Raw genomic sequence first — 13,928 nt, 5'->3', positions numbered from 1 at the left:
AACCTTAATTCTTTGTTTAGATCGGATTTTGAAACTAAAATCAAACTGAATGAATTTTTTTAAAATATATTTTAATAAAAATTATTTAAAAAATTGAAAACCCATTCAGTTCAATTAATTTTAAGTCAGGTTACATGAATATTTCAGATAATTCGGTTAATTTACCCATGAGAATGATCTATTTACCTCATAATTAGCAATATTTGGGTGGGCTATGATCCTAAATGGGCCATAACCCAAATAAAAAATCCAATTCCAGAATACCCCGAGTCTCGTTGACCCGAGAATAAAACCCTTAAAGGGTTTCCGTTTTGGAGTATTTAAAAACAGTAAAAATATTTAACTATAAAAGGAACCCTAAAATATTCACAGCTTCACACAGACAGCGGCTCCTCTTTTCCACTCTCTAAAGTAAGTTAGACCGAAACATCTTATATTATCATATATGTTTGATCTTTAGAAATATTGGGTTGTCAATGTTTTGTTGAATTGTTGGTTTCTTTTTGCCCCCAATATGCTTATATTTGTGGACTAATAAATGGGTTATGAAAGCTATATCAACCCAATTGTTGATGAAGTTAGTAAAGTTGTTAGCTTTTTTGTGTTAAGGAGGTGCTATGTTTGATATTAAGGTTGTTTTCTTTTTCAGCTTTCTTGTACGGATACGAGGGTTTTTAGTGATCGTTAGAAATCTTGGTTCGATTGAGTGTGTTTGGACTTCAGTGAATTTTTATTTCATTTAATATGAAGGTGGTAGATTGTTTCATTTAAGATGACCCTTTTAAGTTTTGCTTCTGTTTTAGTATTTACTTAAGCAGAGGAGCTGTTTTTTGAGGGAATTCAAAAGGAAATCTAAGTGAAAATTGAAGACTGGGGACAGATTGTGAATTGGCATTAATTTATATTATTTTTTCTGATTCAGTTTCTAGGATAAGTTGGCTATGTTTCGTTTATGTTTGATTGCTTTGTGTGGACTATTAATAATGTATCTTTTGGTTTGTTTGTTATTGTTTTGTGTGCCATTCTTTGCTGCCAATCTAAACTCAGAGTTCTGTTTATGAAATAGGAGCTACAATCTTGGACCACTTTCTCATATACTGATGGTGGAGGAGACAGTAGCTGAAGCCATTGAGGCTAACCTGGAGAGAGCTGACTCAGCTACCGTGGACATGGATATGGTGGAGGATGTGGCAGAAAATGGTGTGAAGCGAGCTCGAGAGGGAGAGGAGGAGGAAAACGAAGATCTATTGAAGAAGCAGAAGGTGGATAAATCTGTGGAGGAAGAGCGGTTGGAGAAGCTTGAAGAAGAGGGAAGGGAGAGGGAGAGGGAGAGGAGAAGGAAGAGAAGAAGGAAGAGGAGGAGAAGTCTGGACCGGTCAGCTTGGGTCCTAAGAGTTTCGGATCAGCAGTGGAGATGTTTGATTATTTCTACAATTTCCTCCATCAGTGGCCTCCCAATATTAAAGTCAACAAGTATGAGCACATGGTGCTGGTGGACTTGCTTAAGACTGGTCACTCAGAGCCTGACAAAAAGATTGGTAGTGGCATCCAAGCTTTCCAAGTTCGGTTTCATCCAAGGTTTAAGAGTCGGTGCTTATTCCTAATTAGGGATGATGACTCTGTTGATGATTTCAGCTTTAGGAAGTGTGTGGATCACATACTTCCGCTGCCCGAGGACTTGAAAGTAAAATCTGACAACTTTCTAGGTGGAGGTAAGGGTCACGGAGGGAAAGGTGGTCCTGGTGGAAGAGGTGGCCGAGGCCGTGGCCGTGGTTATGGAAGAGGTGGTAGATCAAGGAACTGATGAATCATAGAAGACAATTGAGGATCACATGTTTTTCTTCTTATTGTCTAGCTAAGCTATTCTCTCCGATCCAAGTTTTGACTGTTAAATTCTTATAGTTTAATGCCTTTTCATGTGGCCTTAGAGATCGTCTGTTTTTGCCGCTTCAATTTATTACTTGTCCGAGCTGTTCCTTTTGCTCTACTGTTTTCTTTTATCTCTTTCCTTACCTTTTCTGTGTGGGTGGTGTTGGGGGGTTGTCATGTTCTGATCTATCTATCTCTGAAAAGGAGTAATATGTTGCGGACTGCAGTTAAAATATATACATGAAGAAGGGCAAATATATATCCAGTTGCTGCTGCTGCTACTGCTACTATCCAAAGAAATAAATAGAAATACAAAAATAAAAAAGGAGGAAGTTTCTTTGCTTAGGAGCAATTCTTTGACAAGCAGGCTTAAAGTGGCAACTTCAGTGATGCGGGTTAATTAGGTAATGTCAATTAAATGAGGGACCCAAACAAGAAATTTGTTTGTTTGGGGTCCAATTTAAGAATTGGGTAATAAATTGGGTCTACTTTGTCCTTTGCACAAGATTTTATTAATCCTTTTTGTACTACTTCTAATTTTTATAAGGTGAAGTGGGTATAAAACATAAATTGAATGTCCTCATTTTTAATTGTCATTACGTTTCAAAATATACTAAGAGATTTATAATACTAGAATAATAATCAATAGATATCATTTTTTTTAAAAAAATCTTTCCTGGTGTCAATCTGACTAGATTTAGATTGTGTTTGATTGTGTTAATCGATTCATAAGTCAATACTTCAGATCAATCGAGTTTAACCAGATCAATATTTTTCTTATTTAAATTGAAACTTGATATGTAGTCATATTTAAGTCACAAGTTTCATGAATTAACTTATTAGATCGAGCTAGATTTAACAAGAATTTATAATGATACTAACTTTATTACATTTTGTGTGTAATAACTCACTTGGCACATACCTTGCCTCCCAAGATTCTAGTTTGAAGACATTTTAAAAGAAGAATTGATGGCGGTAAAGGGATTCCACAAAATGAAAATAGACGAAGGAAAAGATCATGTAAAGTAAGTTCATTTGCAACAGAGACCCTGGAAACTTATATTGTCAAATTCTCAATAAAATCTCTTCATATTTATCCTCATCTGAAGATTATCAAATTATAATCGGGACAACTCACAAATGGCTAGCAAAACAGTAGAAGGACATAAACTAATATCGTTCATGCAGTATAATTCCCTAATTAGCAGCAAACTCAGGGACATCACTGCTGACCACCCTTCCCATTTCCACCCGCCCCAGCTGCTTGTCCCGCATCTCCACCAGCCTCAGCTTGCTGGGCGGCCGGTCCAGCACTCTCATAGGCAGCCTGCAGAACACGATGAATGAGGATTAGTACTGGCAATTTAGAAGTGATATATATGTAAATGATGTGAATTTGCAGAGGAACGTACCCTTTCCATGATCAAGTTTAGGACTCTGCTTTCTTCTTCATAAACAAACCAGCAATTAATTATATCACCAGCAACAAAGCCATTGCCAGTAACAATCACACCCCAACCACTCGTGCACAGTGACATTGTTCTATTACCGGACTTGAAGATCACAGGTTCTGATAAAGCTGGTGTATGCAGTATGGTCCTAACTACTTGATCTTTAAAGCCCTGTAGATAGTCCTTTGAAGCTTGTCCCATAAGAGTTAAGCCATACTTGATATCTGAAGCAGTTAATATCTTCGTAAACAAATGATGCAGCTGACCTTCTGGGTAATTTTTAATGAGATTTGGCACTGGTTTTGCCATGTTCTTCTAAATTCCAAGTCTTTGAAAGATGGCAAATTGGCAACACGATATTGTAGTGTTTGTAGGAGTTAATTCTATGGGGGATTAAAAACCTACTTGAGCATTTCCATGTACAAACTAATTGATAGGGCAAATAAAACTCATGAGTCATGCATAATATATGTAAAAAAAATAAAATAAAAAAATAAAATTCATATGATTTAATGCTCATCCACTCAAGGTATGCTACCATGATCACAATTAATTTGTGAGTTGTGAAATACTAGATTAATTTTTAGTGGTTTAATCTTGTAACTAGGTTGATGGAGCTCTAATACAAATTAGACAATGCATACAAAATTAACACAAAAAACTAAGAGAGCTTGTAGTTTTACTCTTTAAAATTTACTGTTCATGCTCTCACAAAAAATCTGATTATATTTTTGCTTTTTTTACATTTTGGTCCCTCAAGTTTTTCAATTAGATCACTGTACTTTTTTTCTTTTCATATGCATCATTTAAAGTTGAGCTTTTGCCGTTTTACGTGCTTGAATATGTTTTTTTTTTTTTTAATGCTTTCTTGATGTGTATTTAAAATTTATTATTCATGCTCTAAATATGCTGAACATGTCGGCTTTCCAACCTAGCTCCATATGCTTGATTCTGTTTTTTTTTTAAAGAGATAAATAACCTATCATCTGCCCCTTCTAATATAAGAAAAAATATTTTTTAAAATAAAAATACATTTTTAATTTCTTTTCACATTAAATCATCATAAAAACCTTTGTAAATAACCTATCAATCTCAAAATACCTCAAAAACCAAAATCAATGAAAAAAAAAATCAAACAAAGAAATTGACCTTCTTCTTAGAAATATTGAGAGAAAAAATTATTATTATCAAATTTTTTTCTTTAAATAAAACTCGTTGATATTAAAAATTAAGTTTTATTACTGAAAAGTAGTTAAATAATTTTTTCTTTCGTTGTTGTTTTCAGATAAATTTATCTTTTTATTTTCTTTCAAGTTAGGATGTTTATCATAATTTCAAGTTAAATTTAATCTATTTAGACATTAAAAAGATTCAATTGAAACAAAAAAACCAAAAACCTAAAAAGAAAACGTTGAGAATGAAGCTCCATCATAAAACCGTAATCTTTTAGTATTATTTATAATATAATTATAATTATCATACCATCCAAGCATTCGATTTGGATGGATTTAAAATATTAAAGTCACTAATGAAATCTGTAAAGTAGAAACAATATACTGGAAATATTCCTATAAAGATTGCAAGCAGAACCCAGAAAGTCTACCCTACCAAAGTTTCAATCAAATCCGACTGAATCTAAATTAATTTTCTACAGAAACCACAAATTATCACCAAGTGCTACGTAAATCGATCAGAATCGGGTTTCTAGCAGCAACAAGTGCTCCTTATTATCTGGGAGTGGCATGCAAGACATCAGCATGCCTTAGTAGAAGGACATAAACTAATATAATCAATGCAATATCATTCACTAATTATCTGCAAGCTCAGGGACATCACTGCTGACCACCCTTCCCATTTCCACCCGCCCCGGCTGCTTGTCCGGCATCTCCACCAGCCTCAGCTTGCTGGGCAGCCGGTCCAGCACTCTCATTGGCAGCCTGCAGAACACGATGAATGAGGATTAGTACTGGCAATTTAGAAGTGATGTGTTAATTATACGTAAATGATGAGAATTTGCAGAAGAACGTACCCTTTCCATGATCAAGTTTAGGACTCTGCTTTCTTCATCATAAGCAAACCAGCAATTAATTATATCGCCAGCAACAAAGCCATTACCTCTAACAATCACACCCCAACCACCCTGGCACAGTGACATCATCCTATCACAGGACTTGAAGAACACAGGTTGGGATAAAGCTGGTGTATGTAGCATGGTCTTAACTCTTTGATCTTTAAAGCCCTGTAGATGGTCCTTTGAAGCTTGTCCCATAAGTATTAAGCCATACTTGATATCTGAAGCAGTTAATATTTTCGTAAACAAATAACGCAGTTGATCTTCTGGGTAATTTTTAATGAGATTTGGCACTGGTTTTGCCATGTTCTTCTAAATTCTAAGTCTTTGAAAGATGGCAAATTGGCAACACAATATTATAGTGTTTGTAGGAGTAAATTCTATGGAGGAATAAAAATCTACTTGAGCATTTCCATGTACAAACTAATTGATAGGACAAATAATACTCATGAGACATGCATATTATATGTAAAATAAAAATTTCATATGATTTAATGCTCATCTTTTTTTTAATATAATTTTGCATAATTTTTTTTATTAATTTTTAATATAATTTTTTGAAATTAAACATTGTTTTATTTTTTTATTGCCTAGTCATAATTATAACAGGATGGTTTTTTTGTTTTCCGATTGAGATTTACATTTTGTATAGTTCTAAGTTTTTATTTAGAAAACCATTATTCTAATTAAAAAGATTATTGAGTATCACAATTTGTTTCTTCTAACATGTTGGAATATATTTATGCTTTCAAGAAACTTATTGATAGATTAAAAATTTTCAGATTCATAATGTTATGAATTTGAATCCAGCTATATCTTCCCGGACTAAACTTAAATAGTGTTTGACATTGCATCAATTATATTTTAAATTGTTTTTCGCTTGAAAATAATCAAAATGATATTTTTATTTTTATTTTTTAAAATTTACTTTTTACATCAACATATTAAAATAATTCAAAAACACTAAAAAAAGATTAATACCAAACCCGCCTAAATCTTTACTTCCTCCGTAAACACACCAGCAAAGAATTATACCACCAGCGATTAAGTTGTTAGTTGTCATTAAAGCAACCCAATTTAATTTTCCTTTAACATTGATTTGGCAACCCTGCCAGCCGGAAATCTAACCTAGACAGGGCTTGTTTTTAAACTAGATTGAAGGTTTAATAGTTAAATTTGAATGATCCGACCAAACCCAAGCAAGGCCTTACTCCGAAACATCATTTTAGTTGTTCTTTTAAGAAAATAAGTAAACAACCTGTGTTATTTTTTTGAGTTGACTTCACCGACCCGCAATGAGCCAAGAATGATAACTATGATCCTGAGGCGTCGGCCTGAACAGCACATGAGCGGTTATAGCTGGTGTAGACAATTTGGTCTCAACATTTTGATCTTTAAACCCTTGTAGAAGAGACTTTGAATCCGGTCCCATAAGTGTGAAGCCCTGTGTTGTATCCAGTTAATGTTTTCAGAAACAAATAATGCAGTTGACCATCTTGTGGATAAATTCTGAACGAGTCCCAGAACAGGAAAATCTTGATCTGGATTTGCCATCTAATGCTATTCGTTGATTTTGAATGATCACAGAGATACGTGCCTGCTTTTTTAATTGAACAATTGTGTTCTTTCATTGAAACTAGCCATGTCATTCAATGTTAATCCACACTCGTATGATCACAACCAGTGCATGAGAAATTAGAATAATCATGCTGTTCATAATGTTCAACAACTTGTGTCACAATGATTTTTATGCAATTCTTTCATTTTCGTCTAAAAGACTCACAATACTCTTGTCACTGATATCAAACCATCTGATCTCTACTGATAGACTCCCTGACACACCAGTATCATTTCTAAGCCATGGTTTCGAGTATGGAAAAGTAGATTCCATCATCCACATGAGGTAACAACGACAAGGTTAATTCAAACCATAAATATCATGCATGCATATGAACGAAAATGGATCTGTAAATTGTTCGAAAAAACTTCGAGATGCAATTTCTTGTTATCGTGCAAATAAAACAATATGGAAATTAGTAGTATATGCAACTATGAGATAAAATTAAAAAAACATAAAATAAAAAGAATCATATGCTAGGATGTAAAGACCAAAGCAAGTCATTGGTTTTCCTTTTCTTTCCTTCTATTACCGACACTCAATCTCAAATTTGACAACAGTACGATGAAAAATAAAAAAAAAACAGGTGACCCACCAAATCTCACTTACAGGGTAAAGCAGCAAATATGGCATTATTCTTGAGGGTGGAGCAACTAGTGGCAGTCGGCGTATACAAAAGAAAGCAGCACTAGCACATTTGAAGATTTTTGCATTTTTCATCTCTGCTTTCCGATCACAGCCTTCCCAGGTAAAGTCAACATGACCACTTGATTTCACAGCTGCGAGCTATTAGCAGCAAAACTAATCATGTTCTGAAACGGTACATGCTTGTCATTTGTAGCTCAAATTTACCTTTCAATAACACGTCGGCTATTTCTAAATTCACCAGGATCCTTGTCCATATTGTATTCTTGCGACCTTCCTCCTTGCCGTTTTCTAAATCCTTCTCGTTTTGGTCCATTAAAATTCCGTGAATCACCACCTGCATTGTCCATTTTCCACCCAGAACGGTCATTGCTTCGAAATCCTCTGCTTTTACCATGAGGACCTGGTGATGATCTATCGAAATCATCACTCCAAGACTTTCTTCTGTCACCACCTGCATCATCCATTTTCCACCTAGAACGGTCATTGCCTCGAAATCCTCTGTTTTTACCATGAGGACCTGGTGATGATCTATCAAAATCATCACTCCAAGACTTTCTTCTGTCACCACCTGCATCATCCATTTTCCACCCAGAATGGTCATTGCCTCGAAATCCTCTATTTTTACCATGAGGACCTGGTGATGATCTATCGAAATCATTACTCCAAGACTTTCTTCTGTCACCACCTGCATCATTCATTTTCCACCCAGAACGGTCATTGCCTTGAAATCCTCTATTTTTACCATGGGGACCAGGTGATGATCTATCAAAATTATCACCCCAAGACTTTCTTCTATCACCCATCTTACCATTCGTTCTCATCTCATTGTCTCTCACAAAGTCATTATCACAATCCCTAAAATTGTTATCTCTTCTACCAAATCCAGTTTTGTTACCTCCCGACTTATTTCTCCAGGAACGCCGATCATTGCCATCGGATTCTGAACCAGAAATGGAAGCATCTTCCCAATCAGAATTTCTCTCATTTCTTCTAGCAGAACCCTTTGTTCTCTGTTTCCTCTGGCGGGAACCAAAATCATCATCCACATCAGAATCAAGCTCAAGTTCTTCGTCTGACCCAAAACTTAATCCCTTGGAAGGGCCCGTTGGGCCTCTACCTCTATTTTTGTGTCTAACATCAGCAACATGACTGGATTTCCATTTCGGATGAACTGAGTGCTCTTCATCTGAATCAATACCCAGTTCGTTCCCATCAGAGCCAGAGAAAGTTGCTCTTTGACTCCTGGGCTTTGATGGCTTAACAGAAGGATTTGTCATGAGCCGGCTGCCCAAATTGTCATCAGAACCTCCATCACCTTCCAATTCAGAAATCCCTTGATCAGAAAAATTGTTTTGAGAAGTCTTCCATGCAGGTTTATTATTTTGGGTATCTATTTCATAACTGTTAATATCATCTTCATCATCAAAATCATCAAAGCCCCTTCCAAAGCCATCATGCCCAGGATCAGAATATTCTCTTTCATGGACCCTTGAAATTCTTCTGGTTCCATTTAAAGCGTCTGCATTCCGTCCAAAATCTCCTTCCTTAGCTTGACTCTCCAGAGGCGAGTCTTCAACCATTGATGCAGAATCTGCATGCTCAAAAGCAGCAACATCTGCCCCATCTGATTCATTGTCATCAAAGTCAAAATTCCAGGCATTGGAAACTTCTTGGCGGCTGACAATCTTCTCCGACCTTGTTCTGCTACCATACTGCCTTTCTTCCATTTTATTTTCCATAAATGCATCAGGTGGACGCTTGCAATCACAATGGAAACATGCCATGTTTCTCCTATAATTTAAGAAGTTACACCTGCCATAGCAAAGAGCAAAACACTTCAAAATTTTACCAACAAACTGCACTACACAGAAAATTTTACAAAGAAGCTGCATTATTTTCTAGTATAGAAATGACACAGAATAAGCAGAGACTTATAACCACCACATGATTTGGAAATATGTGGCAACAAAGACAGTAAAGTGGGGAAATACACTAATGATTTGCAATGGAAGACTTACTCTGGGCATTCCCATTCCCCTGGAAGCAACTGTCTCTTGGGCCGCTTTGCATCACATTGTAAGCACACTGCATTCTTGGCAAAATTCATGAAGTCACACCTGAGAAAATATAGGCAGCATTCTTAGCAATAAAGCACTTAGACTATGACAATAATTGTATAGTTGAAAAAATTAGATAATGCTGGTTTTAAAACACAATTTACAACTTGTATTTGTAGTTGAAACAACTAGCTAATTCTGTTCTTAAAACTCTTGAACTTGTCATGACAATTGCATTTAAGATCTTCCTGGCAAGAGTACCACATGTAACTACAGATATTCCAAGGATGCACATAAGATTACCTAGGTTGAACCATAGATTGAGCCAAAAAAGGACAAAACATTCATAGGATTAACTAGAGAGCAGCAGAGAAAAAGAGTACGATAATTTTTCAGAAGTTTCAGAAAATGCCTCAGTGCACCCCCAGATTAGGCATCCGGCAGTCTCACATTAAGAACAAAAAAATATACAACTGCACATGAGGAAGTCATAAACTCATAAAGAGGAACATACTTGGGACACAGCCAATCCCCCCTTTTCATCTCAATGTCATCACGTCCGACTCGTTTCCTGGGAGGAGGAGGAGGTTGCTTCACTTTTGGTGGAGGCCTTTTAATCACTGGAGGGGGGAGATTTGGATCTATTGGAACTGCACCCAACTTTACAACCTCATGAAGTAGCTTACGAACAACAGTTCTAACGGATTTTTGTTTCAGAAGAGACTTATTGGTTACCGATCCATTTATGGATTCAAAACCATGAGCTAAAAGAACCCTCATAAGGTCAATAGTCCGTGCCTCATCCTCTTTATTAGTTACTAGATATCCTCTTTCACATGAGCTCCTCAGACTGCAGTTACTACAGACCTGAAAAACAAAGGCAGTTGTCTTTAAAATAGCCATTGCTAAGCAATCATAAATTTATCGAAGTGCAAATGCATATTGGACTTTCTGGCACAACAACTATCTTTAACTTGAACACCCCGTCCAGCTTATAACATGTTTAGGAAGAACATTATCCTCTTCAAAGACAATAATATGAAAGCATATGAAAAGAACAGTTTACATATTCACTTCCAAGTTTAACAGGTAGAGGATGTGACACATCCAAAAAACAAGGGCACATATACTATGAAGCCCCTGCAAACAATTGTATTGACAGATGAGATTCCAGGAAGGCAAAATTATAAGAGCATGTCACAAGATGTGATTCAAAAAAGAGCCACATGAGATTATATATCATTATTTTAAAGTATGAATAGGTAACTAAGAAGTCTAAGAAAGTATCACTTACATCCCCTTCATCAAGGTGGACATGCTTCCTCAAAAGCTTTGAAGAGAAGACAACCTTCTTGTCCACGCTTGGGCATCCATAGCCTACCAAAATTTGAATATCCTGTCTCGACAATGACCTGAAATCAATTCTTTCTCGTCACAAGTCAAGCAAAGTGACCATAACTAGAATAGAATTACTTGTAAAACATCAAGAATATAAGCCTAGATTAAAAATCTTGCACTTAAAACATGTATTTTAATGATAGGCATAACAAAATAAAATACAAATTTAAAACTTCTGTTGTTTCATACATCTAGGATGTAGGAAACTGTTTACACTTGGAAAACACAGAATTAAACATATAGCCAAAAGCTTAGTTCAGCAAAGATTGAACTGTGACTATATTAGATTGTATAATTCACAGAGCTCAATGCAGCCACAGCCACTTCTTCCATTCATAATTTGATGAACGTTAATACAATTGAATTCACCACAGAACCCAAACCTACAAAGCCTGATTCCATGGTTGAATGAGCAAAAATTCTGGCAGAATTCAACACAGCCTCAAGCTAAAAAAGCTTATGCATTTTGAAAACAGCATTGGAAAACTAAACATGAAAATCTGAAACCACATCAAACCACAAAAACATCTACTCACTCATATTTGTGTAATCCCACCAAATTGCATTTAGATGTATTCCATATCCCATTACACTTCAACCAAAAAAATTGTATACATTACCAGACACAGAAAAAACTAAACCAAAAAATGCTCTTCCATTCAAGCAACCAAGTTAGAAACTTTTAGAACAAGAATATGAACTCTACCCACCAAACTCATGATATGAAACTGATCTTTAGCAAAATTAAGACAAGTAGTCAGTGAAGTCTTGAAATCCTCATAATCAATCCTCTAATCATTTTATTTCCGTAATAAGCATGCTAAATATATTAAAAAATAAAATAAATTCGTTGCTACACCTCTCAGATTCAGGAATACAATGTTACACTCAGTACTATTTCACTTTGAGAAAACAGAGAGATTGAAACAGCAAGCCAAAAAGCTTAGTTTAGTAAATATGGTACAGTGCATATATTAGAAGATCCTACAGGTTGTATTTTACAGTCCACAAAACCAATTCCAACCATTTTCTCTCATTCGTTCTTTGATAAAATAATTGTGGCAAGGAATTTAACAAAGAGAAGCAGAGACCATACTGACCTCAAAGCTTCAAACAAATTATAGTCAATCTGTACTGTACCACCAAATTGCATTTACAATCAAATATCCTATAACCCTCACAAAAAAACTTCCAAGAAAAACTCGCATGCATTTCAACAGACTGAGAAAGAAGTAAAGTAAACAACGATTTTCATTCAATTTCCGCAATCAAGTAACCAACTTTAAAACAAGAACAGAAATTCCACAAACCTGAAGATATCAAACCGGTCTTTGCCAAAATTAAGACAAGCAGTCTGTACAGTTTTGTAATCATTAAAATCAATGCCAACACCATCACCATCACAATCATACCCAACCCCAGAAACATCAAGTCCCAAACTTTCTACCATATTGTCCGCAACTTTCCTTCTATGATCAAAATAATTCTGTTGCACCAATCTCTCCATCAACTCTATCCACTCTGGCCATGGATGCACCAACTCCACTTCCTTCCTCTTCAACTCTATCATATCAGACTCTTCAAGATCAACGCTAGAATCACCATCATCACTTAGCCCAGATTCCAAATTTTCATTTTGAGAGAGAATCGTTTCTGGGTTTTGAGACCCAACAAGTTCTGGGTTTCGGGTAGTAATGGTTTCTGGGTTTTGCTCTTGCTGTTCTTGCTGTGGGGTGTCTTTGGATTGGCGCCAAGCACGGATTTTTTGGAGGGTTTGGTGTTTTTCAGCACGCTCACGTTCAATGGAATCAATTTGATCAAAGACAAAGCTCAATCGAGCTGAGAGAGGGCTGGGTTTTGGTTGCTCAGTGGAGGGGTTATCAGTTGTGGTGGTTGAGTAGGGTTTAAGGTAAAAGTTGTTAAAGATGAGGAGAGAGAGTGGTGATTTAGGGTTTTGGGATGAGAGAGTTAGGCGTCTTAAGAGAAGGAGAGAGATTGGTGTCTGTGCCATTTCTAGGGAGAGAGAAGAGAGATTAGAACGTAGCAAAAACCTTCATTGGAACCGAGAGAGGAGATGAAGAAGACGAGATAGCAAATCCTTCTTGAGCCATAAACCCTTTAGTTTAGGTCTTAAACCCTTTTGGGTTTTGTTGTGTCCTAAGTTTTCATGGGCCTAAACAGGTAAGTAGAAATTGAGAGAAAAAAAATTATAATTCTCAAGAAAAATAAATAAATACAAACACTACGATAAAAAATTGATAAGCCAGTATTTCTTTTTTTTTCAGATGAGAAATTGAGTGTGCTTAAAAGGATTCAGGGGCAGTTTTTTTTTTTTTAACAACAATGCATCCTCAAAGCATACTATTTTTTTTTTCAGGATTGATTGTAACAATATATTCAATTTTAGAAGGAAACTTGAATTTTTTATTTTCAAAATCATTTATATTTGTTTAACACTCTTATATAATTTTTATTGATTTTCAAGTTATTTTTATAGTTTATATTTATTTTTAATCTCAATTATTTAGATATGTATAAACTATCAGACCTAATACAAAATACAAAAAATAGGATGGTTGGTTGGATTATTAAGAGTGTGTTTGAAATTATGATAATAGTGAGGAGAAATACATCAAAATAATTATTTTTATTTTTTAAAATTATTTTTAACATTAACACATCAAAAAAAATCTGAAAACATAAAAAAAATAATTTTAAACAAAAAAAATTTAAAATTTAAAGAAACATAATTTATAACGTATTTCCCGGATCAACCAGCACTAGCCACGAGGTTGAATCAATACCTTAAGAGTTTA

At 35.3% G+C, this 13,928-nt stretch overlaps 3 protein-coding genes across 8 annotated transcripts; 1 reads left to right on the top strand and 2 right to left on the bottom strand.

The window, feature by feature from the left end:
* The first annotated feature begins 1,100 nt into the window (after window positions 1–1,100).
* Window positions 1,101–1,987, top strand: LOC7473294 (protein EMBRYO DEFECTIVE 514). Its single transcript, XM_052446505.1, has 2 exons — window positions 1,101–1,262; window positions 1,304–1,987. The coding sequence occupies exons 1-2, from the start codon at window positions 1,101–1,103 to the stop codon at window positions 1,802–1,804; spliced, it is 663 nt and encodes a 220-aa protein (XP_052302465.1). The 3' UTR covers window positions 1,805–1,987.
* A 2,830-nt stretch (window positions 1,988–4,817) lies between these two features.
* LOC112323902 (uncharacterized) lies at window positions 4,818–5,890 on the bottom strand. The gene is made up of 2 exons (XM_024583985.2): window positions 5,350–5,890; window positions 4,818–5,257 (listed from the first exon to the last, which is right to left on the bottom strand). Exons 1-2 carry the CDS (start codon window positions 5,695–5,697, stop codon window positions 5,153–5,155), a joined length of 453 nt encoding a protein of 150 aa, XP_024439753.1. The 5' UTR covers window positions 5,698–5,890; the 3' UTR covers window positions 4,818–5,152.
* Window positions 5,891–7,486: 1,596 nt separating this feature from the next.
* On the bottom strand, window positions 7,487–13,323 carry LOC7473293 (uncharacterized). 6 transcript variants are annotated; one of them, XM_052446245.1, is made up of 7 exons: window positions 12,423–13,323; window positions 11,009–11,126; window positions 10,229–10,581; window positions 9,676–9,774; window positions 8,343–9,469; window positions 8,175–8,225; window positions 7,487–8,057 (listed from the first exon to the last, which is right to left on the bottom strand). In XM_052446245.1, exons 1-7 carry the CDS (start codon window positions 13,121–13,123, stop codon window positions 7,858–7,860), a joined length of 2,649 nt encoding a protein of 882 aa, XP_052302205.1. In that variant the 5' UTR covers window positions 13,124–13,323; the 3' UTR covers window positions 7,487–7,857. The 6 variants fall into 6 exon arrangements, with proteins under 6 accessions (XP_052302205.1, XP_052302204.1, XP_052302201.1 ...); XM_052446244.1 differs by lacking the exon at window positions 8,175–8,225 and having other exon boundaries at window positions 7,487–8,174; window positions 8,409–9,469; window positions 12,423–13,321; XM_052446241.1 differs by having other exon boundaries at window positions 8,175–9,469; window positions 12,423–13,319.
* Window positions 13,324–13,928: the final 605 nt, after the last annotated feature.

The sequence above is a fragment of the Populus trichocarpa genome, chromosome 13 (assembly GCF_000002775.5).
Source record: "Populus trichocarpa isolate Nisqually-1 chromosome 13, P.trichocarpa_v4.1, whole genome shotgun sequence".
Taxonomy (NCBI): Eukaryota; Viridiplantae; Streptophyta; class Magnoliopsida; order Malpighiales; family Salicaceae; genus Populus; species Populus trichocarpa.
Note: the sequence above shows the minus strand (reverse complement) of the source record. Positions and strands in the feature narration are given on the sequence as shown.

Bases quoted from the DNA above. Each gene is read 5' to 3' on its own strand.
- LOC7473294 (XM_052446505.1), top strand. From the start codon at position 1,101: ATGGTGGAGGAGACAGTAGCTGAAGCCATTGAGGCTAACCTGGAGAGA. The intron at 1,263-1,303 runs GTGGATAAATCT...GGAGAAGCTTGA, and splicing joins ATCTATTGAAGAAGCAGAAG to AGAAGAGGGAAGGGAGAGGG.
- LOC112323902 (XM_024583985.2), bottom strand. From the start codon at position 5,697: ATGGCAAAACCAGTGCCAAATCTCATTAAAAATTACCCAGAAGATCAA. The intron at 5,258-5,349 runs GTACGTTCTTCT...CGTGTTCTGCAG, and splicing joins TAAACTTGATCATGGAAAGG to GCTGCCAATGAGAGTGCTGG.
- LOC7473293 (XM_002318982.4), bottom strand. From the start codon at position 13,123: ATGGCACAGACACCAATCTCTCTCCTTCTCTTAAGACGCCTAACTCTC. The intron at 10,582-11,008 runs GTAAGTGATACT...TTTGTTTTTCAG, and splicing joins TCCACCTTGATGAAGGGGAT to GTCTGTAGTAACTGCAGTCT. The intron at 9,470-9,675 runs GTAAGTCTTCCA...TTGCTATGGCAG, and splicing joins GGGGAATGGGAATGCCCAGA to GTGTAACTTCTTAAATTATA.